The 25,640-nt window shown below is 37.1% G+C and overlaps 2 protein-coding genes across 13 annotated transcripts in view; one reads left to right on the top strand and one right to left on the bottom strand.

The window, feature by feature from the left end:
* FGL1 (fibrinogen like 1) overlaps window positions 1–7,236 on the bottom strand; it is a 35,614-nt gene extending 28,378 nt beyond the window's left edge. Inside the window, exons 1-3 of one of the 3 annotated variants that reach the window (XM_075752090.1) lie at window positions 6,879–7,236; window positions 6,140–6,191; window positions 3,740–3,866 (exon numbers count right to left, since the gene is read on the bottom strand). The gene's annotated coding sequence lies outside the window, so the exon portion shown is untranslated. The other 2 variants (XM_075752083.1, XM_075752084.1) reach the window with 2 other exon arrangements.
* Window positions 7,237–7,433: 197 nt separating this feature from the next.
* Window positions 7,434–25,640, top strand: part of PCM1 (pericentriolar material 1) — a 43,610-nt gene continuing 25,403 nt past the window's right edge. For 2 of the 10 annotated variants that reach the window (XM_075752032.1, XM_075752033.1), the window contains exons 1-13: window positions 11,649–11,795; window positions 12,398–12,643; window positions 13,768–14,040; window positions 14,597–14,767; window positions 14,943–15,059; window positions 16,262–16,450; window positions 18,365–18,542; window positions 20,816–20,925; window positions 21,359–21,569; window positions 22,970–23,168; window positions 23,460–23,636; window positions 24,376–24,533; window positions 24,743–24,957. In XM_075752032.1, the coding sequence (XP_075608147.1) occupies window positions 11,700–11,795; window positions 12,398–12,643; window positions 13,768–14,040; window positions 14,597–14,767; window positions 14,943–15,059; window positions 16,262–16,450; window positions 18,365–18,542; window positions 20,816–20,925; window positions 21,359–21,569; window positions 22,970–23,168; window positions 23,460–23,636; window positions 24,376–24,533; window positions 24,743–24,957 (2,340 nt within the window). In that variant the 5' untranslated portion in view covers window positions 11,649–11,699. Of the gene's footprint in view, window positions 7,668–8,978; window positions 9,101–11,648; window positions 11,796–12,397; window positions 12,644–13,767; window positions 14,041–14,596; window positions 14,768–14,942; window positions 15,060–16,261; window positions 16,451–18,364; window positions 18,543–20,815; window positions 20,926–21,358; window positions 21,570–22,969; window positions 23,169–23,459; window positions 23,637–24,375; window positions 24,534–24,742; window positions 24,958–25,640 lie in introns of those variants that run through there. The other 8 variants (XM_075752038.1, XM_075752034.1, XM_075752030.1 and 5 more) reach the window with 7 other exon arrangements.

The following is a 25,640-nucleotide window of genomic DNA, read 5'->3' as shown; positions in this document are numbered from 1 at the left end:
CACGTATGTGAAAAAGTGTTTTCAGCATTGTATATCCAACATATAACATAGTAGCAATGTGTTACTTCCACAATAATATTTTGTTACTGAAACAGAACAGAGCTGAAATCAAAGATAGCCAAACTCAGCTTTATAACTAAAAATCTCTGCCTGTCTATGTTTTTAGAGGTAGCCTCCTAGCCAAAAGTAAATGTATATTTTTTTACAACTGACTTAAGAATTGCATGGTGTGTTTACAAGAAAATCTGGTTAAGTAGTTATCGTAATTGACAATGTGCCAGTTACCAGAACACCATTATATCTTCCCATTTTAAGAGTATTCCACAAATAAAAATATTGCGTAAGAGCTTCACAAACATAATACTGTGGGTGTTTGCATAGCTGAATCACATGTTAAATGGCTTCCAATGTTCCAGGACAGACTACAGCTCTATCTGCTTGAGTGGAGTGACTTTAGATTGTTCGACAGTTCACTTTAACTATATTTACATATGAAGTGGCACACATATTCAAGAGAATAAAATTATCAAAAAGCTACACTGGATTTAGTGAACAGTTTGGACTGCTGTAAAAAACTATATCCACTAAGCTTTTGAAAGTTATAGTTTTAAGCTGCTAATATTTTATGGTTTTTTGGAGATACATATCAAAAACTAGAGTATGTCATGCTTACTTCTGCATTAATAGATTCTCAAGGTTCCTTCTCACTAAACCAATTTGGCATTTCAGGATTCCCTTGGAATAATCTATACCATTTTAACATAAGTCCTACTTAGTTAAATGGCAGCAACTCTTTTTCATGGACTGTCTCATTTATGTACAAGAAGCTTGCACGAAAGTATTAAAATAGCTACAAAACAAGATCAAATTAAAGTGACATGCTCTTGGCAGTAAAAATCCCTAAAGTTCATGAGATGTTGATGACTGACCTCCTTGATGCAATTCTGGTTATTCACAAGGAAGTATATGAAGAAGTCCTGTTGTACCGAACACAACAGACATCAACAAAAGGAAACAGCATCATTGTTCACTATTCCAGTTCTCCACTTACTCAGTACTACCTTTTTCTGTGGGTTACTGATTTTTTTGTCCCTCTCTAGGACACTGTTGCCTCCTTCTTGTATTTCAGTGTTCTGCTTCTTTCATTCCACTGACATGCGTAGCTCCATGAGGTAATATCCAGTGTCACTGCACTAGTCTCAGGCTTCAGGTAAGCTACCTTAGTGTACATGATCTATCATGGCCTTCAGTCTTTGAAGCACACAGTGGCCATTATTGTTTCACTTGCCTATTCCTTGAAGGAATATTGTGCACTTGCTTATGCGTGACAGTTAGCCATCTCTCTCATATAATTTATAAGTAATATTTTAATTTTTCAGTGTTGGATGAGTTAGAGTGCTAAAAGCCAATACTTTGCTTAGTTGTGGACAAATAAGAAACTTCAAAATATTTTAAAGCTTTTGATTCTTTTAACATGCTGCCTTCAAAATGCTTGTCACAATCCTACTGAAAGCAGTGGTAAAAACAAATTATGCCAAAAATACAGAAGTCCATGTATAAACTTGTGATTTCACCTACTATATAAATACATTGCACAGAGCAACCAGGGCCTATGTCTGCAACACGAAATGTATGAATAACAGATCTCTAACACTTGCATAATTGCACGATGACTTTGAAATGTTAGGGTAATAAATGTAATTCCCTGATGAGGCCAAGAGATAAGTAGAAATGAACTTCCTACTTATTCTGAAATGACAGAATGAATGCACTGTATTTTTTGATGTATGGATATAATATTGAACGATAAAATCCAGTTTTTAAATAATTCACCTATTTTTTGTATAATATGCTAAGAAACAGGTGCATAATTTAGTCATTTCAGTCATTTAATAATCTGTCATTTCAGATACACATGTACACGATACAGAATCAACAACACATCTTCATTATCACGGATGACAAAATCAGCAAATTCATAATATTTAGACATTGTTTTATCACACTCCAAATACAGCAACCCCCCGATTTTTATTATAAATATAAAATAAACAGTCCCTCCCATCTTTTTCAACAGACAATAGCAAAGACAGTATTACTAGCATAGATGGAACACATCACAGAAGTTAAATATTTAACAAATGTCTAGATCTGTACATGTGTCCTTTGCAGAATATGGAAAAACGGTGGATTTGATGAATGCTCAGAGTAATTTTTAAAAAAAATGATCATAGTAAGTTCCATTGCTGGTGTTTGTCTTCTATTCATTAACGCCAAGATTATAACAAACATGAATTAAGCTATGTTGTGATGAAATGTATATGGCAGACAAGACTTGATCAAGAGAGAGCTGAGAACATAGTCCATAATCTTCTGCCTTATTCACAATAACAGCTTACATACCCTGTCTTCTTCTGCCTGCCTCCTTTACCCATGAAGCTTCCTGCTGGCCCCAGTTTTCCTGTTGTTCTCTGCAAAGACATCCTTCTCCTATATTCTACTTGGTGAAAAGTATGTAATCTCTTTGTAAAGGTGCACCAACTAATCTCTCTTCCTCAGTATTTATCAATTTAGTGTTGTTATTCGTATGTACCAACCCTAATTATAGTATAACTGAAACCATTTAGCACCAAATCTCTACTGCCCCTCTTATGATCATGAAAAAAAAAAAAGTAAAAAGAAAAAGGAACCACAAAAGCAATTTTATTTGAAACGTGACAGAAAGATTTAGATTACAAAGTTATTTAAAACACTTCAAAGTCATTCTAATTTAAATCCTTGCATATATATATATATATAGTCATTGGACATGTCAGGTCATCGTACTTTACTCAGTACTTCTGTATTTGCAAAACTTGTATCAGAAAAGCAAATGTCTATTTTAAAAACATTATGAAATGCAGTATACCATAAAATTAATCAGCCCTGTGTAGCTACAGTGAAACTCCTTATGATAACTTTTTTATAACAAGTCAACACATACTACATTATGAACATAAAGCCATGTAATTATTAGGAAATTTTTATTTTTCTGGATTAGATTTTCACTATCAAACTGCATAGTGGCTATAAAATGTCCTATGACTTTAGCAGATTTTTTTCCATTTAAAGAAATATGAACACATATGAAAATAAAAATTAGGTGGCTTTGAAAAATCCACTGTAGCTATTATATGCTATTTTAATGTTGCTATGTTTTCAACATAACTGAAGCCATCCAGTGTAGAGAAAGCACTTAGTTACAAATATGGAGGAATGATTGCTATCAGATACATTTTAGTTTCTAACTACAAAAGTAGAAAGTATCTACAACCTTTTCTTCTTAGAAGGAACTCTCAAATAGTTGTACAGTATCTCTCATTCTGTTCACTCAGAACCAAGGAAAATAAAAAAATAAAAATCATTTATTTAATTGCAAAATGGAAAAAAAAATCCAGGGCTAGGCAGAGAGGTATGAGAATTCTTGGTTCCGAACATTTTTTTATAATGTGTGGTTTATAATTTCTTTCATATTCTTGTCCTTTGATTCAGTTCAGAGGGAGAAATTTATGTGGTATTTCTAAGCTATGTAATAATTTTATCTTTCTCCTGCTCTCTTTTTAATTTTGTTTTTTGTTTCAATGTAGCACATATTTAGGTTGTGACTCCAGAAATCTAAATAATGTGGAAGTGGCTAGACAATATCATGATACAGAGTAATCATCCAAGATACTATGAATTAAAGGTTGCTCCTACTCACTTTTCTGAGGAATCTGCAGATATGTCTGTTTAACTCAAATCCACCATTTCAGAACAACTGAAGTATTTTGTTTCTTCTTGTACTGCTTTTGTTAGCCAAGGAGTAAACTGAAGATGTTGTTACTGGACTGGAAATAGAAAAAAATGAAATAGATGAGACTAGGTAACTAAGAGTACAGTGTATCAAATATAATGCTGAACTAAGTAACAAAGAGGGACATCCAGATTAAGGATTGTATTTGTATGTTGATTGTGAAACTGGAGTGAAATAGTACTTGGGCCCTTGCTAACTTCTGTACAGTTAAGACCTCCTTTAAAATGGTTTTCAAAATAGGCTTTAACAGAGCCTGACTTCAAAAGGGACAATGAGAAAAATGTGGTCCTAGGGCTTCTAGGCAGGGCAACAGTGGTGTTCCTGATGTATTTTGGTTGTGTGAAATAAGCATGCTTAATAAACCAAACCTGGTTATGCCTCCTGGCTCCATCCAATCCCTTTTTTTAGCACTAGGTTTGATACCAGTCATTAATATTTTACCAGAATGTAATACCTTGAAATACTTTTCTGGGGTCTGACCAGGTTAGCTAATATTTATCTCCCAATTACTCTTGCTTTCTTTATTGCTTCTGATAGCTATCATGCTTGAGCGGATCATCAAAAATTGCTTTCTTCTTCACTGGTAGTGAACTGGCTAACCCTGAACCAGCCTAATGCTTGGTTTTGGGGTCTTCAATGCCTGTGCCTCTGCCCTACACCTGCTTAATTTATTATCAGATCCCGTAGGGATAAGTAGACACTTTATCTTCCTGTGTAAATCAACTCAAAATTCTTTATTCATGCCTTAAAAGATCTTTGCAATCTAAAGTTATGCAAAGAAATAAAAACAACCTTTAGTATAGCAGTCTGTCATGTGCAGCCACATTATGGTAGACTAATCATTTTTGGACAGTTTCATTTCTGCAGCAAAAACCTCTTTGTCACAAAATTAGCACAAAAGCAGACAATTACTATTTGAACCAAATGCCCTATTAATTACTGCCTTTGTTTCAGGGCCTTTACAAATCTCTCTCCCCAATTACTCCTTCACATCTCTTCTGTTTCAGTAAAACTTTAATCCTTCACCACTTCTTGTCTCTAGTCCTTACCTGCCTATATTTTGTTTGCTTTCTTTCCTTTCACTCTGGAATAATAAAGTAAAATTAACAAGATACAGCCAGCAGATGCACAAGGAAAAAATCATCACATGTCTCTCACATAGCTTTCAATCCTAATTAAATTGGGCTATCTCAAAGATAATCCATTCAGTTTCTGTGAGGCTGCATTCATTAGCATGTCTGCTGGTGGAAGCACTTATAACAGAGATCTTTGTAGGAGGAATTAGTTACTGTCAATCTAGAGGCTCATTAGCATTGACATAGGACTTCCTCTAAAAGATTTTTTTTTTTAAAAACACAAGACATTCTTTAAGCCATATTATTAGATTTGGCTCACAGTCATTCCCCAAACCTGAGATGTTACAGTGTAACAGTACCGGAAAACCACCTACTGGAAATAATGCTTCTTGCAGTGCACTCCATGATTTCTTAATGCTGCTTCTGTCTTTTTTCAGTCGCTGTCCCCAGTGAAGAATGCTCTGAGGAACTGGTACCCTTATCTTTCTTTGGAACGCTTTATTTTTTTTAAAAAAGAACAAGTTTGCATGCAATTCCAGAACAGGGACAGAAAACAAAATGAAGAGAAAAAACACCTGCAAATGTCAAGCAGGAATCAGAGTAATGATGCTGTAAGCTCCTATGAGAAACATACTACCTATGATATCCTGTGGTAAGGCAAATATGCAGTTATGACATATACGAGACTACAGTAAAGACACTGTTACTAAAACATATTAAAATCTATTTAATTTATTGTTTTTCCTTAACAATGTATTATATTTTTATGTAAGATTTTTTTTTTTCCTGCAGGAAATGATAGGACTAAGGGCACTGTTTCAAGAATAAACCACAGCAACAAAAACAATGACACTCATTGTATTAAGGCACTATTTTTTCTTAAATTCTGCCTCCATCTGCCGGGCAGTGGGAGGTATGCCACTGTGACAATACAAAGCATCTTGCCAACAGCAACATTGCCAATATTGCACTGAATATCCAGACATGGTACCTGAGGCCAGGATAAAAGGACATTAGTTAAAAGTATAATTAAAAAAAAGCTGATAAATGAACCTTTTTATTAGCTGCAAAATTGCAATACAGATGAATAATATATATTCATTACACAGAGAGCTTCCATCAAGCTGTTGCAGATTCTTTTTAAAGCAATTTCAGTTATGGATATACAGTCATGTAGCCCATGGTAGAAGTGGGAGAAAAATGCTGCTATAACAGACAGTCTTATGCTCACCTCTTTCACACACTAATTGTGCAGAACTATTTCTTCAGCACTGGGGCATCTGCTGGAGAAAACAATGATATATTATTGAAACATTTTTATTTCAAAGATTTCCCAATAATTTATTTCCTTTTCTAAATTACAGATGTATTAATGTGTCATTGAAAAGGATTCATGCGTCATTTGTTTTTTGGTGGTGCAAAATACATGGGTATAAGTGCTAATATGAGAGAAACGGGGGTTTAACTACATTTCCATATAGTACCACCATGTTTCTAGTCCACGATGAATTGTGAGACCTATGTAAATATTTAATGCTTCTGCTTTAGAAACTCGGTGGAATGGAAATGCTGAAAATGGTACCTTGTTTTTCCCATTCTGATAACGAGGGACAACCCCCTCAAATGAGAGAAACATAAATGATATCAGCTTTACTGAAACAGCAATCAAAAACCCTGAGGACATTATGCAAGTCCAGCCCTCTGAGGACCAACAAGAACTTCTGCTAAATACAAGTTCGTCTTGGAACAACCGGGTGATCGGAGCATAACAGTAAAGCACAGCACAACTATTACCCACAACTATTTTTAAAATGCCGAAAACCTTCTATTTTTCCCTATTTTTTTTCCAAAGGGAAGTTTAAAGAACCCTTATCTGTAAACTCCAAGCCTTAAAGCAAGTAGCAAAACACGAATAATGGCATTGCAGAAAAGGAAGGACAAAAGGTAGAACAGACTACAATGATTTCCACCTTTTCACGGCTGCATTTGCCGATGCAGCTTCTTACAGGAGACCGAAGGCAGACAGAAACAGGCTCTGCAGGTTGATACTGCTCCACATGAGGGCAGGATCCGATCCTCGTCCACGCTCAGGGTTGTGACATGATTTTACTAGTCTTCCAGACACGTAACGTCATTTATAGAGCTCGTAATCGCTTTCGCATTTTATTTTACGAGCAAAAACAGCCCGTCGCTTCGCAGTCCGCCGCAGGCCGGCGATGGACACGCGCTAATCCTGTCACGGGGCTGGGCGGCGCCCTGACTGGAAAACTACCGGTCCCAAGGGGCACTGCCCCTTCCCCCCCGCCCCCGTCGGGAGGCGCGAACCGGCTCCCCGCGCGGGGCACGCTAGGATTTGGAGTTCCAGTGGCTCCCGACTGCCGCGGCAGTGCATGGGCGCCTAGAAGCGCGGGAAGGGCCGCCTTCGCCACCCTGCCGTCACGTGGCCCGGGGCGGGCGGTGTTTGCGCAGCGCGGAAGGGCATCGCTGGGCGGAGGTTACTAGGTAACGGTGTGTATCCGTCCGCTGGGGTCCGCCTCTTGCACCCCTGGCGAAGCGGCGGCTAAGATGGCGGCGGTGGCCGTTGAGGCAGGGTTGTGAGTCCCTCTCTTAGCCCTGTTCCACGGCGTTGAGCGAAGCGAGGCTGCTGCTCTTCTCCGCTGCGGGAAGGCGAAACCCTCGGCTGGGCAGCTCGGGCCCCGCGGGTAGTGAACGACGGTGGAAGAGAAACCGGGCCTGGCTGACCTCCCCTCCGCTGCGGGGTGAGCCGCCTTCTCCGCCTCCTCGCGCGGCGGGCTCCCCCTCCTTCTCTCGCTGGCAGCGGGGCGCGGGGAGAGGCGGGGGCCGCAGCTGGTGGGGCACGGCAGTCTGGCCTGTCCTTTGCGCCCCTGCGGGCCCGCGTGGGTGGGCACCCGGCTGGCGAGGAGAGGGGATTAGGCTCGCTGCCCGTGGAGGAGGGGTCCGGGGCGGTGGGGGAGCCGGAACCCGCAGGCCCAGGGAAGCCTTGCGGTGCCAGCAGGTTCGGCGGGTCGCTCCCCTCCGCCCTGGGCGAGGGTGCGTTACCCGCTCTCCAAGGAGACGCCGGCGGGGCAGTGGCAACGGCCGAGCTTTTGCCTGAGGCGCTTCGAGCGGAGCCCGCCTACCACATCTGCCCCCCCGCGCTGCCCGGGGTTTTGGCGCCGTAGAGGAGCGGGCTTTCCGCGTGCCTCCTGACCGCCCCCCCGGCCCGGGGGGCGCCTCACCTGCCTCACGCTGCAGCTCGGCGGGCAGAGCCGCCGGGGCATCACCCGATCTGCCGGCCCCGGTGGCGGCGACGAGGCCTGCCGGGCCTGGGCTCGGTGCCCCGCCGTGTAAGTGGATCAGGTCGGGACGGCAGCGCTCGGGGCGCCGGGCGGGGTTGTGGTGAGCGGCTCGGACCCGACTCTGCAGGCTGGTAATGCTGGGCATCCCTCCCACGGTCCGGGTGTTTGTGTTTGCAGTTCTTCTAGCCCCTTACTCGTACGAGGGCTGTCCGGTGCAACAAGAGAGGACTTACTACATTGTCTGCTCCTGTTTGATGATATTGTATGGTTGGCAATACTCTGTAGATGTTTAATGAGTTAATGCTAAATGAATGCTTAGTGAGGAGCACATACCTTAAAAAGCTAAACTTAAAGAAATGTTTGCTCCCATTTTCAATCTTTATGGCTCTATTATGGCTTTTTACAACTTTTTGTTTTACATTTAATTTTTAATTTTCAAAAGTTTCTGTGTGCACAATGAAGTGCTCTTCAGAGCTTTTGTAGTTCACATGAATGTTGTGGGGGGGAAATGTCAAAAACAACTGCTGTAGAAAAAAAACATTTAAATATGTATCTTTCATTTGTTTTGTGGTGATAGTTTTGAGCAATTTGCATATTGCTGTTACATGTACAGAATATGTGTTGATTACAGTCTTACATGTTTTGACTACAATCATACATGTTATCTTAGATTATTACTTCTCTAGAAAATATACAGAAAGTGGTTTTTTTCAAGTCCCTAGTAAATGTTGTAAGGCAGTATGCACATGCTCAAATGGAGCTTTTATACAGATTCTCTAATGTGCAAGAAGCTGAGATTCCTAATGGGTTGCTGGATGCAGAAATACCAGAATGGGAAGATACGAAAGCCCTTATAAGAGGATTTCTTCTGCAAATAGCTGGTAAAATGGAAAGTAAGAAAAAATACAAATTAGTGACGGGGAGGGGGAACAGGACGGGACGACATGTGAAAACCACAGCTTCATATAGGAGAGTTTCATTTCTAAGAAAAAATCTGGCTGGACCTCTTTGTGTTTTTAACTGAGTTGAAGGGATAAAATACCAGCATAGCTCTGTGATCTTAAGTTCACTTGAATATAACTTTTTTTCTGGGAAGGAGACAGTTCTTTTAGAACACTTTAAAATCCACTTGCTGGAAGTAGCCAGGATATTGTTATTTTTGAGCTGTATTTAGTAGAGTGTGTAGGCATACACCTAGTGCCCTTGTTTGAGAATGTTACTCAGAATATTCCATCCATGGCAGTGAATTTACTTCAGAGGTAATCAGAGACTCCTACAGCGAAGATAGTTGAAGATAGCTGTTGTGGAAGTTTTAAATGAAGTAGATGTGATAGTTATTTGCATTACATAAAGATGAATACTGCCACTTCTTGTTTTTACAGTGGAAGGTAGCGAAAAACTTCTTTTGCTAATGTTTCAGTAGAATTATATAACATGATGAGGAAACAGCTTACTGAATTGGACTCTGAATAAACGCAGATGGCCTCTAATCTTGCCAGGATGAACTCATTATGCTTAGTGGCATAGGTCAGGATAGTGCCAGTTGAAATGTTGGGTCTTGCACATCTACAAAGCTGGATAGTTTATCTGTAACTGAAGAAAGTTCTTACAAAACATAACTTTTCCAAAATAAGCTAAATTAGTAACTATGCATTTATTTTGAATGGTTGTCAAATTTACCTTGAGGTGGCAGGAGAGTTTCCTTGCAGACTTTTCATAGGATGCTTGTGCTTCTACATGAAAACAAAGAAACTGTGGAAGGGCATTGTGTTCTTATTTTCTAAGTAAATCTCTATATTATCAATGCTGTCTCCAGCACAAATCCGAAACATATCCCCACACTAGCTACTATGAAGAAAAATCAATCCTCTCAGCTGAAACCAGGACAGTTGGCTTGCAAATTTGTAGATGGTACCCTCTTGATTACATGGCCTAGTGGACACCTCTGTTGGGACAGAGAAGGGAGCATGAATGAATGTGCAAGGACTGTAGGGCACAGATCTGCCTGTTCCCAAAGCTGCTGGTGCTTAATTATACCTGTGTTATGATTCTGAGATGCAGAAGTCAAATTACTCCTAACTGTGTTAGTGTGACTTAGGTTGGCACACTGGTGAGTGGAAATGTGGATATGGTACCTGATAGATCCCATTTCCTTAATGGTATAGTAATAGGCTGTATTTGCATAAAAATACTGCTTTATGCAAGTGCACCTACTAAGAGAGCTGTGCTGTATGATTTTGATTGAATGCTATACCTAAGCAAGATAAGTGTTCTAGTACAGCTTTTAAACTTAGTTCAGGATTATTCTTTTTTTCTGGAACTGATTATAAAAAACAATCAACTTCCTTCTTAATCCTGAGTTTTAGGTGATTTCCTCACCTGTACTGTGTGAAATCTTTGTGTGAAAATTAGTAGTAGATAGGTTGCTGTAAAATGTTTAGAAATAAATAGTCCTTTTAATTTTATTTTTTTTTTCAGTTAAAGATAAAGCCAGGATCATGTCCTAACATAGCAGTTAAAACTTGCTAGAAAAATTAATTCTCTGCAAGACTGTTTTACTTCTACATCTGTAACGGAACTTCATAGCTGTTATAAAGAAAAAGTGTATCTTTGTACAGTGGAACTGTGCCAGCAGCACTTAGGCTACACAGTTTTTATTGCAGCCTGCGAGTATATGCAGTTCTGTATTCATCACCTTATTGAACAGGCATCTAATTTTACTGCTATAAAGGAATACATTGTTTCTGATATTTCAGCTTTAACAACTTTTTTATTACTAATATCAAAACAAGAGGTGAAAGTGAAAACTTTTAACAAATAGATTGCTTTATACTGCACAGAATGATACTATTAGAGAGCAGCAAAGCTCTAGGAAACCCAAATTACTGTGGTTTTGCTAGAAACTGTAATGTAAGTGGCATGGCATTCACTGCTTAAAAAACTTAACCTATAGTAAATAAAGTGAAAATCCTTTTATTGATATATATTGTATCAAGAATCCTGTTCAGTGCTGTGTTGTCAGTGTCTTAGTATTGAAATAAATGTGGAAGTTTGACATACTAGATCTCCAAAGCCACTTACTGTATCGAATAGACATCACCCTGGACCTGAACGTGCGGGCTTGAGGAATCACAAAGCAGTCTTTCCAAGCACCGTATAGTGTGTTTTAAAGTAAGGAATATTGAGAGCCTCAAAAAAATTTGTTTACTTTCTAAGAGTAGAGATTAAAAAAAAAAAAGTTAAAAAACCCCTAACAACTACTTCGTGTTTAATTTTTAATGCCAGTGTCTGTGGAGTTCTCACTGTTACATTTTCAGTAACAGAGTTTAGTAAACGGGGTTTTGTTTACTTAAACAGCCTTATGTTTATATTTTATGATGAATATGTAGTTGTCAAATTATGAATCTTTAAAATATTCTATACAAACTGATTTTAATACAGCACATTTCTTTCAACTGTTTCTTTTAGATTCTTTTTTATTGATTGCTTGTCATGGCAACAGGAGGTGGTCCCTTTGAAGAAGGCATGAATGATCAGGACTTGCCTAGCTGGAGCAATGAGGCCCTTGATGACCGGTTGAACAACACGGTATAATTCATTTTATCTTTCAGTTGCCATTTTATGCTGTATATTAAAATTAGCAAGTAGATTCTGTTAGTTGCAGGTAACAATGCAAAACTGTAAGCTTTGTCAGTACAGTTTTACAGGTAAGTATCTGCAAAACCAATAAAAATAATTGAGGTAGATGTAAGCAAGCAATGAGTGTAATTCAGAGGTTGTGAAGTCTGTAGATGTATTTATGGGAAATGTTTTGGGTAAATGAAGTAGCTGGACACCAAAGCATTGTAGGTGTCATAAAAATGAAAACTATTTTTAAAAGTTCTAAACTGCTGAAGAGTCTTCAGCGAAGAAGAAATACAGTTGTAGCTTCACTTGAAATTAATTTAATGCATTCTAGGATGAAATGGGTTTAAAATTTCCTGACAAACTATTTTTAATTTATGCAGTGGAGAAAATGATATTTTGTAATGTGACATTTGCTTTAGAAAGCTTAGTACATATTTTGATATCACTTTTTAGTTTTGCTTCTAAAATGGAAGTAAACTTTTTTCACTGAGTTAAAACATTTACTTTTTATTGATGTGGATTACAAATATGACTTTTTTTCCTTCCTTTGTCTTACCCTTAAGGACTGGGGAAGTCAACAGAAGAAAGCAAACAGATCTTCAGAAAAAAACAAGAAAAAGCTTGGTGGGGAAGCTGAAACGAGGCTTACTAATGATATATCTCCAGAATCCTCACCTGGAATGGGACGACGGAAGACCAGAACTCCTCATAGTTTTCCTCATGCTCGATACATGACCCAGATGTCTGTTCCAGAGCAGGCTGAGCTAGAAAGACTTAAGCAAAGAATAAACTTCAGTGATCTGGATCAGGTTTGTGTGGATGATAACTCCTACTATAAATGTTTACTGCAAAATTGATTTAGCTATCTCTTAATAATTTGACAGATGAATAAGCTTTCATAAGCAATTAAGATTAAAAAAAGTTTATAGGCACCATGGGAGCCAAATCAAAATTCTGGTTTTGAACTTGAGAAAATTGTGGAAAGTTCAGGACCATGGCTGTCCTGTGCTTGAGAGTACACTAGCTGTCTTCAGTTTCTTCCTCTCAATTGTTAACAAATTCTGGTGTCCTCAAATCAGTGTTTCTTACTCATCATACTTGTCTGCCACTCAAAAATATTTTACCTCATTTTGAAAGTCTGTTCTTGAAGTGCCAGTTTGTGATTCTGAATGTTTTTATCCTTGTGGATTAAGCAGAAGAGTAGCATTAAAAACTGCTCCTCAATAGAATGTAGAGAAATGTATGGCATGAATTCTTGATCCATAACTGCATCTTTGGGGATATGGCACATTCATCCTTTACTTGTCCAAAACAATGAAAAATGAGGGATTAATTCTTTGGTAACAGGGCATAAATTTGTGCTAACAATTTCAGAATAGAGGCTTGTTAATCTTTGCCAAAGTTTGTTGTTAACTTGTTTGGGTTGTGAAGATTCTTTCAAACATGATTCATTGCTTTGACTTAGAATATAAAGACTGGCCATAACTTCCTCCCCAAATATACGTTACTGCAACAAGTTGCTATTTGGAAGGTTCTAAAGAACAGGTGAAGTATGAGTTATCATTCTGCAAGTGGTTATGTTGCTTTATTATTATTAGAGCTCAAATTACCTGGAGAAGTAGGATGCCTTTCACTATAGTGAAGTTGGAGACCACAGCAAGGATGAGGACCTAAGCTCTGAGAAACTGCAGAACCCTTTTGTTTCTCAACTGTTCAGGGAGGGTGGGCTTGCTTTCTGAAAACTGTACAGCAAAAATCACTGGTACTGTCTTTAGATTGCTTTTGGCTAGTCAGTGACTAATAAGTTAACTTTAAAATCAATCTAATAATATTGCAGCACTGGTAATCGAAGCAGTGAAACTAATCAGTGGTGAGAATATATTTGAGGGAAAAAAAAATAAAGCAATTGTTCTTTTTTTTGTTTTGTTTATAGAGAAGCATTGGAAGTGATTCTCAAGGCAGGGCAACAGCTGCTAACAACAAACGTCAACTTAATGAAAACAAAAAACGTTTCAACTTCCTGTCACTGCAGATAAATACTAACAAAAGCAAAGATCCTGCCTCAGGTTCCCAAAAAAAGGAAAGTGGGGTAACAGTGCAATGTAAAGAGTTGTTTGGAGCTGCTCTAAGCAAGGATTTCTTGCAAAATTGTCAAGTCTCTGCCCAAGAAGATGGAAGGGGAGAACCAGCTATGGATAGTAGCCAGGTATTTACATAGCCTATAAAGTCTACAGAATATTGACTCTTAAAAATGTTTTAATTATCTTGTTACTTTTCAGTGCATCTTTCTAAATTTCCAAAAAGTATAACTGTTAAATCTTTATTGGAAATACTTGTCTTCCCACTGCTCCAAAAGGCAACTTGAGGAAAATATGGAAACAAACTTTATCATATATTGTTCTTTAGAAATCTGCTTACTGGTAACAGAAGCAGTATTAATTCTCATCTCAGAGGTTGGTTCTCTTTTTTACAGTTCAAGAAAATACTTAGTTTGGTATTTTCGTGTGTTAATGAGCTCAATTCTATTTTAGCCTGAGTCAATAAGAAGTCCTGTGCTTCAGCCTTGCAGCTTTATTGCATGCATAGATCTAGCCTTATAAAGGCTGTTGTCTTTTAACCACTTGCAGAAGTGTTCTTAGACTTGAAAGTACTAGTATGTCACCCCTTTAATTACTACTTTGCTGTTGCTATCATCATGTCTTGTGCATTAAATACGTTAAAGCCATAGCTGAATGCATTCAGTAATTTCAGTGTCTTTACAGATTGTGAGCAGACTAGTTCAAATTCGCGACTATATTGCTAAGGCCAGCTCCATGCGGGATGATCTTGTAGAGAAAAATGAAAGATCGGCCAATGTTGAGCGTTTATCACACCTTATAGATCACCTTAAAGAGCAGGAGAAATCCTATCTGAAATTTTTGCAAAAGATGCTTGTAAGTTTGAGAACATAATGTATTTGTTTCTGCACTGTAAGCTTTTTTAGGAGTTGACCATTAATGTTTTGATGGTGCTACTGGGGGTGTTGGTTTTGATATGTAGTACCTTCCATAATTCATTTTTACTGCCCCCTTTATATAGCTTTTGATTTATGCCAATGAAATGTTTCAGGCTAGAGAAAATGAGGAGGATGATGTTCGGACTATAGATTCAGCTGTGGGATCTGGTTCTGTAGGTGAGAGCACATCGCTAAACATTGATGTGCAGTCTGAGGCTTCAGATACCACGGTAAGCTGCCTTTTAGTAATTAAGGTGCTAGAAATGAAGACTTTGTTTTGGTTTTGTCCTGATTGTTGTGATAGTGTCATAATCTGCAGTTCAATTAAAAAATAGTAAATCCCCAAACACAGTTCAGAGAGTGCTCATGCATGTGTGGATTTTTTATCTCATTTCCTGTTATATGGGGAAAAAAAATTAATGATTCTGTCACAACAATATATCTTGATTATTTTTTTTAATCTTTTTATCTTTCTTCAAAGTAGGATGAAAGGTTAAATGTTTACTTTGGCAGAGCATGCACTGGATTGATGGGGGAAGGAATAGTTTTCTGTACGATTTTTCCTCTATAAGTTTGTTTCTGTTAGTGGGGAATACTTGCTGGCGTTGGGTGAGCAGAGGGTTAGAAATAAATCAGCAGTGGGCCATTACCCAAGCACCTTGCTAGTGATATGATGGAAGTATTGACCTAACACAGAAGTTTCTCTTCTTTTTTGGAGAGATGAGCACCTTTTAGAAAACATGTTCTGAATTTAGTTCTGAGATACAGACAGTCTTTCTTTCTATTTATAAAAGCTTTTTTATTAACATGGAAAACAATTCTTGTAGTAGATACAAAAGCATTTTAATAACAATTTGTTTTACATCTTCCAGTACTACTGAGGAAGAGTACTAGAGAGCTGGTACTCTTTTAGCCAGTTAGTACTCTGAATGTTCTATAGAAGAGGAGAATTAACGTGCTTGGAAGTAAAACAGCAGTTAAAACATTAAGTTTTTGTAATTACTTTTAGTTTTGTAAGAACTTTTTCTATCTCTGTGAAGACATAAAATTGTAGATGCGGAAGATGTACTTTAACTTTAAAAAGTATAATTGAAAAATGCAGAAAAAGACCAGTACAGTTTTTTAAAAAATATGCGCGTAAACTTGCATTTTTCTTCATCTTTGCAAAATGGGTTTTAGTTTTATGTTTGGCTTTTCATTTTGCATCTAATTTATGTTTACATGCAGAATGAATACTTCGAGTCTTAGAAGGTTGATTGCTATGTGGACCCTTACTGTTATTCTAAGAATGACTAAAAATGTCTTTGCTCTAGTAGATTTTATTTGAAAATAATTTTCATTATTTGACAAGATACAAGCGGGTAGGTTTGTAACTTGCATGTTAAGTTGGAGCACATGTTCAAAATCTAACATACTACACTATTTAATAAAGGAGGTATCTTTTAGTTTGAGCATTCGGCCCCGCATTGAAGACAAACTAGGGAATTCAGCTTCACAAGAACAGGTTACAGACATTGATGTTACAGCAAGCCCTAAAGGGAAAAGTGACAGAGCTGCTCTGAATGACAGGGAAATCTGGCCTTGTAGGATTAATAGCCAAGAACATGGATTGCCTTCAAAGGTACACTTAAAAATATTATTTTAGCCTCAAATAGGGTTTATACATGCTGATCTCTTTTTCTTTTTTTTCTCCTGTTAACTGCTTCAAATGTATTTGTTACTTAGAGTGAATGTTCCCATTTGGCATGCTTATCGGTATCCAGCTGTTTTTTCATTGAATGTATCTTCTTTGCCTAGAGGTTTTTTCTTTAAATAGAGATGCTTGACAACTTTGTCTTCTGAAGTGTCAACATTGACAGAGAAAGTACTACGTGTAACTGTACAGCAAGTGTTCTGATTTTATGTAGATGATCCTTCTAGTTCTGCTGTTCTCTTTCTAGGAAAACAGACTGTAAATGTGACTTTCAGATACTTGTCATATTTAGACTAACAGTCAGCCAATGCAAATTTAATCTAATACCATATAGAGAAAATAAATCAGAGAATAGAAGCCTTAACTTGTTCCATAAATGTTTTTTGTATAGTTGTTTGTATAAATATTTGGTTGGAAGGGGGAAGACTAAGGGGCTTGGATTCTAAAACTTCTTCTGTTACCTGTTACCAGCTTTTCTATAGGTTTGTCTCTTACTGATTAAAAAAAAATTAAAAATCATAAGTTAGATCTTTTAATTTTTTTTTACATAAAATACAAGGCTTAAATGTTTTTTGATGCTTATTAGTCTAAATGTAGAACTAAACTTAAATTTGTTACGTGATTTTAATGAACTCAAGCAAATCTGGTACTTCAAAGCTTGGATTATTTAATAGGTGCGTGAGACTGAGACGCGTCCTCTTTTTCCCTTTCTTCCCCTGGTTCCTTCCTGTGTTGATTTCATTGTGTACTCTAGTTTGCCTCTAGCCTGCTTTTTATATAAAAGATGAAATTTTAACAGGGGTGATCAGTGCCAGTTGAAGTGCATATTTTAATGACACTTCTTTGAGAAGTTTAGAATTCTGGATGTGTTCTCCTTTCTCTGCTGGAAAGTTGAGCATTCCCTGGTAACCTAGAACTAGTTAATAAGATGCCTGCTTCTATTCTGACATTTGGTGCAGAACTTTTGGACTGAGAATTTTGTACTTCAGGAGCTCGGTACTGTGCGGAGAGAAGATGATGCTTTAAAGTTAGTAATGTTCTTTTTAAGTACGTGTCAACTCCTAACAAAAAGGAGGCAAACTTTCCCATGGTTTCATCTGCATAGTGCAATAATCTAGCTTCAAACAGGATAAGGCTCTTAACTGTGGATGTCTCATTAAATTACTTAATTTGCTGACAGTCCTTGAATAAAAGTTTTGAGGCAAATCTCCAGTTTTATTTAGGAAAATAGTTTAATTCTAATATGTTTTAACTGCCCAACATATTTTCATTCCTTCAGATCTATTTCCATGTGTTTGAAAGCATGGTATAAAGGGGGTTCTGTTCATGGTTTTGTTTTGAAATTAGTTTACCTAAATCCGGTCTGTTCTAGTATCTGTGACATAAATATAGCATGCAAAACTAAACACATTATAGGTTAGAGAAGAATAACTGCCCAAAACATTTTGCTGAAAACTTAGAGATTTTAGGTCAGTAAATCAATCTAGGTCTTGTATTATATGTAGCTCCATGATACTATGCCTTATCTTGCTTAGCTTTACCAGTTTTATAGCTTAATACCCTCTTTTGTGATTCAAAAGAGAGAGGGATGCTTAAGCTAGTCTTTCAGACATGTTAGGGTGGCTGACTGGATTTCTAAAGAAAACTTAACCCCCAGGAGTGGTAAGCATGTCTCGGTGGTACAGGCTTCTCCCTATTGGATGTCTAAAATTTTTAGACTGGAAAGGTGAAGCCGTTTCACCTTTTTTGCACAAACAAGTCCTGCTTATTTTGACACTTCTGTCACTAGTAGTGAACAAATCAATTGTCATGATTATGGTAATGTTCTTCCATATCTTGCAGGCCAGAGATCCTCAACAGGAAGCTAAAGAGGAGTTGGAGAACTTGAAGAAGCAGCATGATTTATTGAAAAGGATGCTACAACAGCAGGAGCAATTGAAGGCTCTTCAAGGAAGACAAGCAGCTCTTCTCGCTTTGCAGCATAAAGCAGAGCAAGCAATTGCTGTCATGGATGATTCTGGTATGTGGAATGATGGTGTCTTTGATAGCGTGTTAGCATGCTGATTGAATGATTTAAAGCTGGAATTGTGGAATACACGTTAAATTTTTTTTTATAATGCACTTTTTAAAAATTTTACCGCAAGGCTTCTATTTCTGAAACGAGTTGACAGTGTAACGTTGTAAAACGTGTCAGTTAAAAACCACACAGCTGATTTCTGTGGTTTACTTGTAAAATCCTAAAAGCGTGGGTTTTCTCCTAAGAATGGTCTACTACATCAGATTAGAAGTCTGCCTCTCATCTCTATCATTGTACCAGGCCTTTGAAGGAAAGAATCAGAGTGGGGGATATAGACTGCTCTCTTCCTTTCTGCATCCTTCTGGCTGTAGGCAGTTGGTAGTGTGAATTTTTGTTTGCTCTTTTTTTTTGTGTGTGTGGCTGGTTGCTTGACAGTCTAATAGGCGTTGGTAGACTAATGTTTTATCCAATAAAAGAAAGGAGGAAGTTGCTAAAGCAGTTACATAAGTACTAGATGATCTTTAATGTCCCTTCCAGCCCAAACTATCATATGATTCTATATTCTCAACTTTTCAGAAATTATCTTTGGGACAGAGACTTCTTTTTGACACCTGCTTAAAGGCTGTCAGCAGAGTTGTTTTCTCAAGAGTTCAATCTTAATGGATACAATTGTCCTTGATTTGTGCACTGTTGACATATGAATTTTCTTTTGTTTGTTGGAAACTTGTACTACCCCCTGGCCCTCCCTAAATTCTGTTGAGGTTTTTCTGGAAATGGGGTGCAGTTATGTGTGCAGTTGTAGGGAATGACATTTTTGCACTAAGGAAGTTTAAATTTAGTCAGTGTTACTGTTCCATGACTCTTCCCCATAAGAGTTGTCATTAGGCTTGATTAGAGGGTGTATGGGACAGCAGTTCATATTACAGTTAGTTTTTATACTTAAGATAGCTCAATGTGTAGAAAGGTAAGCATTTATTTCTACACTTTACAGTAAGTCTGTCTTTAGGGTTCCTTGCTCTGATAAGCTGCTCCTCCTGCTTTTCTCCTGTCCTTGATTTGATAGACTATAGGAAAGAAGGTAGAACTAGTTAAGAAAACTAGATTTTAGTGTAGGAAAAGGAGAGAAGTTGGTAGGTAGAGTGCTTTCAGAAAGCTACCACAGGAGCAGAAGCAAGTGCCTTTGAAAGGTGTTTCCTTGTTTCTTAAATGGTTTTCAGTAATTGCTTTTCTCCTGTCTGCTCTGCAGTAGTAGACCTGTGATGGAGTCTCCTTTCTCTTCTTTCCTCAAACATACAGAACTCCATGCTGATGGGAAGTGTGTAGATGAAGTGGGTAGAAAATAGGATTGCTTATGAAAAATTAGAACTTCTTTTTTTTTTAATTCTTTGTTGTTGTTTTTATTTGTTTCACACTTCCACTTACATCACTCTTAACAGTTTCTTACTGCTGTTTGTGTTGACTTACTTAAAGATGTCGTATGTGCCAGAACTGTAGGGTAGGAAATGCAAAGATTCAAATTCAATATAGGGCAAAATAAGTGTTTTTAAATTTGAAAATAGTAACGCTTTATTGTGACTAAAGCAGGTAACAAAGTCATGATCTCAGGTGAAAATAAGTAATATTTGAGCTTGATTTTTCTTATGAAATGTTGGTTCATGTTTGGAGAAAAAGAAAAGAGTCATTTAGATCTTTCAACTGCCAGTTCTGTATCTTAGTACTGTTTGAATTTGAACTTTCAGGGAGAGGGGAAAAAACCCTTTCTTTTTAATGTATTCCTCTCATAAAGCTTTTTGAAGGACAAACCCCTAAGACTCTGCAGCTGTAAAGATTACAACTTATATCAAGATGAAAGCTTGGTGTCCTGTTAATTTATTATATTAAGGCTGTATAAATACATGCACTGTTGTTCTTAGTTTGGCTATACTAAGTAATAACAATTTTGTTTCTAACAAGCAAAATGTTTCCATCAACCCTAGACAACTTGGTTGTTTTTATCTTGCTCTGACCTTTTTAGCAAAATACAGGACAGACTTATAAAGTCCTTTTGTATCATCCTTCACAAAGGAACTGTGAGTTGGCTTGTTAGTATTTCTGTAATGGAAGTAATCTTTCAAGAGTAAAGCTGGTGGGAAGGACACAACATTAAAAATAATTGCTATTTTTTAAGAGATGCAGTATATTGATGTTCTTGTTAAACCAAACATTTTCGTCAAATAGCCTTCATTTCATCACTGGAAAAATATTTACATTTTTTCCTCCTTCTTCTGCATGTCCAGTTGTAACAGAGACTACAGGTAGTGTTTCAGGAGTAAGCCTTACATCAGAATTGAATGAAGAATTGAATGACTTAATTCAGCGCTTTCACAACCAACTTCATGATTCTCAGGTCAGTCCTTGGATTGCACTGTGTAAGTTTTGCCATTGTCTGTTGTTTTTTTTATTCTTTTGAACAGTGCAGTTAAGTGTTTGGTTTGCTTATTTGTGTTCATTTGCTAGTGGAGTAATTAGGGTTCCCTCAAACTTGAAAGCTCAGCATCTTTGTGTTATTAAGAGTTACTAGCTGACTGATCTATTACTTTGTCTCATAGTTTTCCATAAAAGTCCAGAGAAGTAGTTTCTATATTGCAATATAATTACGTATTGACTCAATGTATAATTGGGATATCATGAGAGTGTTTTCAGTATCGGTTTCCTGTTATAATGTTCTTGTTTCTAGTTTTGAGCCTAGCAAGCCCATAAAGAGGGCTTTGTTTCTTACAATTTATTTGGCTTTTTTCATACTACTCTAAATAAAATTAAATTACTCTATTTACACACAGTCTGTGCCAGACAATAGAAGGCAAGCAGAAAGCCTTTCACTTACCAGAGAGATTTCACAAAGCAGAAACTCATCAATGTCCGAACACCTGTCAGATGAGAAGGCACAGCTTTTTAACAAGATGCGAATGTTGCAGGGTAAAAAGCAAAAAATGGACAAACTGTTAGGAGAACTTCATACGCTTCGTGACCAACATCTAAATAACTCCTCCTGTAAGTATATATAGGCAGAATTGTATCTTTAAAAAAGGTGTATTCTTGAAATGGGTCTGTTTGTAACATGTTCTTAGTGAAATGCAGGTGATAAAGCTGTGCTGGGGTAATGTTATGTAAATAGTTTCTAATGCTGTCTAAGTTTCTGGCTTAATGGAGAGCTCTACAAGTAATGATGATGAGTGTTTTTGCTAATAGCACTCTTGTTTATAAGATTATGAAAGTTGACTAATGTGAGGATGTGATGACGGATTTTTTTTTTCTTCAAGGCTTGTCTGTGACACATCTGCCTTGTAGAGTGTACCATATGAACTTGAACTTCCTGTATTTGTATCACATCTGTATTTATGTAGTCAGCACTTCAGATGTTAGTAGCTCTATGGCATTAGAAAGTTTTCTTGTCCACTGTCAAAAGACTGTCTCATGCAATAGTTGCAGGGACTTCAATCATAGGCCATACCAGTGGAACTTAACTGTCTGAATGGACTAGAGTTTTGGTGTGTTCCTTAGATGGCTTTTTCTTCTCCTTAAAGTCTTGATGTGGGCCTACTTACTGATCTTGCTTTCGATTTCTGGAAATACATTTGTACTGCTGAAGTTTGTCCTATAGCTGGAAACTTCTGAGAGGTGATCACAGCGTAACATGGTTAACATTAAGAAATGAGGCACTTGAAGCATGCTCCTGGAGAAGGGCAGACTGATTTAATAGTTACATTATTGTACCCCCATCTTTCTTCATTTACTTAATGCATAGAATATGAACATATTGGGATATGGTTTCATATAGCTGGAAAAAACAAACATGAAATCTCAAATCTACATTCTATAGCATATGAACAAAAGAGCTTTTTTTATCATGTTGAAATTTAAATTTCAAAAAAAACAATTCAGCTGTAAATAAACCCTTAAAAGCACTCTTTGGGCAGCATGAAAGTTTCCACTTCTGAAGTTTGACAATCATAGAAATGTTTAGGTTGGAAAAGACCATTAAGATTGAGTACAGCTGTTAACCTAACAGTGCCAAGTCTACCACTAAACCATGTCCCCAAGTGCCATATCTGCGCCTTTTTTAAGTATCTCCAGGGATGGTGGCTCAGCCACTTCCCTGGGCAGCCTGTTCCAATGCTTGACAACCCTTTCAGTGAAGAATTTTCTCCTAACATTCAGTAAAGCTAAAAGGAACTGACTGAAGTCTTGTTTACAAAAACTAATTACTTGTTGCCTGTTGGCATTGCATGCCATGAAACTTGAGACAAAAGCTTTTGTTCTTCTAAGAAAAGAAGTTACTAACTGCTGTTTTGTATGTTGGTAATATTTTCTGTAGTTATGTTTTAATATAATGCAGTTAAGCAGGTTCCTTTTTTCAGGTTGTTCTTATGAGCTATATTTCTTTTCTCTAGTTTTTCCTGCTTCAGGTTCTCCTCAAAGGAGTATTGATCAAAGAAGTACAACTTCAGCTGCTTCTGGTCCTGTAGGCATAGTAACTGTTGTCAATGGCGAATCGAATAGCCTGGCATCTGCTCCCTATCCTCCTGATTCCCTGGCTTCTCAGAATGAGAGTGAAGAGGATGACAATCTAAATCCAACAGAAAAGCTTCAGTAAAAGCATTTTAATTTTTTTTTCGTAATATGCTTTAGTGATTTTGAGTGTTACTTTTTTAATAAGTTCTGTGTTAGAAACCAACTCATATTTTAATCTACTTAATTTAATATTATAGACCAATGATCCAAGACGGTTAAATGAGTTCAGAGCTTCAAGCAGAAGGTTCTTACAGCTAGGAAAATGGCAGTAAACTTCGAGAACTAAAAATGCTATATATACACTTTTAAACTCTACATAGATTTTATTAGTATGACAAAACACATAGCATATTCTTTTTTTCTCATCAGGAAGCTAAATGAAGTTCGTAAAAGGCTGAATGAGTTACGTGAGTTAGTTCACTACTATGAGCAAACATCTGATATGATGACAGATGCTGTGAATGAAAACACTAAGGAAGAGGAAGAAACAGAAGAATCAGAAAGTGACTCTGAACATGAGGATCCACAGCCTGTTACAAATATTAGGTTGTCATATTTTTTGTCACCTTAAATCTTTGTAGCTAAGTTGTTACAGGTTTCCTGAAGCAATACATTATTTCAGGTAACCAGAAGTTACTTAATTCTGTGATTACATTAACTTTCCAAAATTAATTTGACATAGCTTTCTTATACAGATGACTAATAATAATCTTTATCCTTAGTAACTTATTTGTATAGCAAACGTAGATTAGATTGGACATTTAGAAAATCAATGTAAGAGACTTCAAAATCTGTAATTCCTTTGGGTCTAAGCACTGACTTGTGTATAGAATTCCACTAGAAGGTTAACAGGCCTAGACTAGAGAATTGGAATAAAAACAAACTTCAGTTTATGGAGGTATTTAGAGCTGTAGTCTAACAGGGCAACTGTGTGCATCAAAGATATTCACTGCACAGAAATGAGTACTAATTTAGCTATGAATCATATAAAGCTTTTATAATATAGACATATACTTTGAAAGCAGGTCTAGCAGGGCATAATTCATAGCTGCTTCTGATAAGAGTTGTTGGGGATGTTGTTTGGTTTGGGTTTTTTTAAGCAAACGGTGAGATGGATATTAGAAATTCCAAATGTCTGGACTGATTTTATATGGAGTTGATTTTTCTTTTTTCCTAAAAAGTTGAGAACACATTCCTATAAAACCCAGTTAATAAAATGGCTGAAGTAAAATTCCATTGATATCAGTTCTTAAAAAGTTAACGTGAGTAATGTATTTTACCCTAGAAACCCTCAAGGAATCAGTAGTTGGAGTGAAATAAATAGCAACTCAAATGTACAGTGTGGAACTAATAACAGAGATGGAAGACATCTTAATACAGACTGTGAAATAAATAATCGATCTGCTGCTAATATAAGGACTCTAAAAATGTCTTCTACTCTAGGTATGTTCTAAAATGTTCTAATAATTTTAAGTCTGAGGGCAAATAATTCTGATAGCTGCACAGAATTTGGGAGAACCTTGTTTGATGAGCAAAATGTTCAAGAGTCTAATCATTAAGCTGATATTTTTCTAATGTCCAGTTATTACAGTGAACTTCATTCAATAATGTGTCATTGGTACTGTTTTCTTTCCTCCTCTCCTTGCCTCTAGATTGTCATAATAAGGAGGATGACAAAGATATCGACCTACCCCAAGGTGAAGATGATGAAGTGGAAGAAGATAGAGTTAGTGAAGATTCCATATCTAGTCACAGAAGCAGCCTGGGTGACGTTGCTGGAGATGCTGAGTTTGAGCAGAAGATCAATAGGCTTATAGCTGCAAAACAGAAACTTAGACAGTTACAAAACCTTGCTGCTATGGTGCAGGTATTTTATTAATATAAATCTGTGCACAAAAATGTAGCCTTCATTATTTCATGTAATGTATAAGTTTTCATAGGGAAAACCATTCTGCTTAGTGTAACATTTAAAATGCTCATTTTTAGGCTGGGAAAAAGAGATACTGTTTAATTTTTCTGAAGTCGAGGGTGATACTCTGAAGTTCAAACCTGGAATTTTCTTGGATGCTAACCTAATGGCCTTAATACTTAACCTTAGCACTGGATTACAAAATACGAACCAAGAAGCCTAATATTTTTTAAAATTATATTGATCTACATCTTTAAGCTTATAATGAATATTCATCACTTTTACTTTTTGAATGTTAGATTTTGCTACATTGTTCAATGAGAGGAAAATAATTTGGTTTTGATTTAAAATCTTTGGGTGTTGCAACATGTTCGAGTTAGGGTATTTTGATTTGGGTTTGGGGGGGTGTTTGGGGGTTTTGCTGTGTTGGGGGTTTGGGTTTTTTTGTTCTAGAATCTTGAGGGCCAGCTATGAATTGATGGTGTTTTTAATTTACAATATCTCATGCTAATTTAGTGATGTTTATCAAAAACATCTGTTCATGAATCCAGTGTCCCTACAGAATGCTCAGATTTGAGCACTACCTAATGTAATGTCTGCATACTGAATAAACATGTGAATCAGAAACGTAAAGACTTTAT

The sequence above is a fragment of the Balearica regulorum genome, chromosome 4 (assembly GCF_011004875.1).
Source record: "Balearica regulorum gibbericeps isolate bBalReg1 chromosome 4, bBalReg1.pri, whole genome shotgun sequence".
NCBI classification, from domain to species: domain Eukaryota; kingdom Metazoa; phylum Chordata; class Aves; order Gruiformes; family Gruidae; genus Balearica; species Balearica regulorum.
This window is presented reverse-complemented; position numbering and strand designations above follow the sequence as displayed.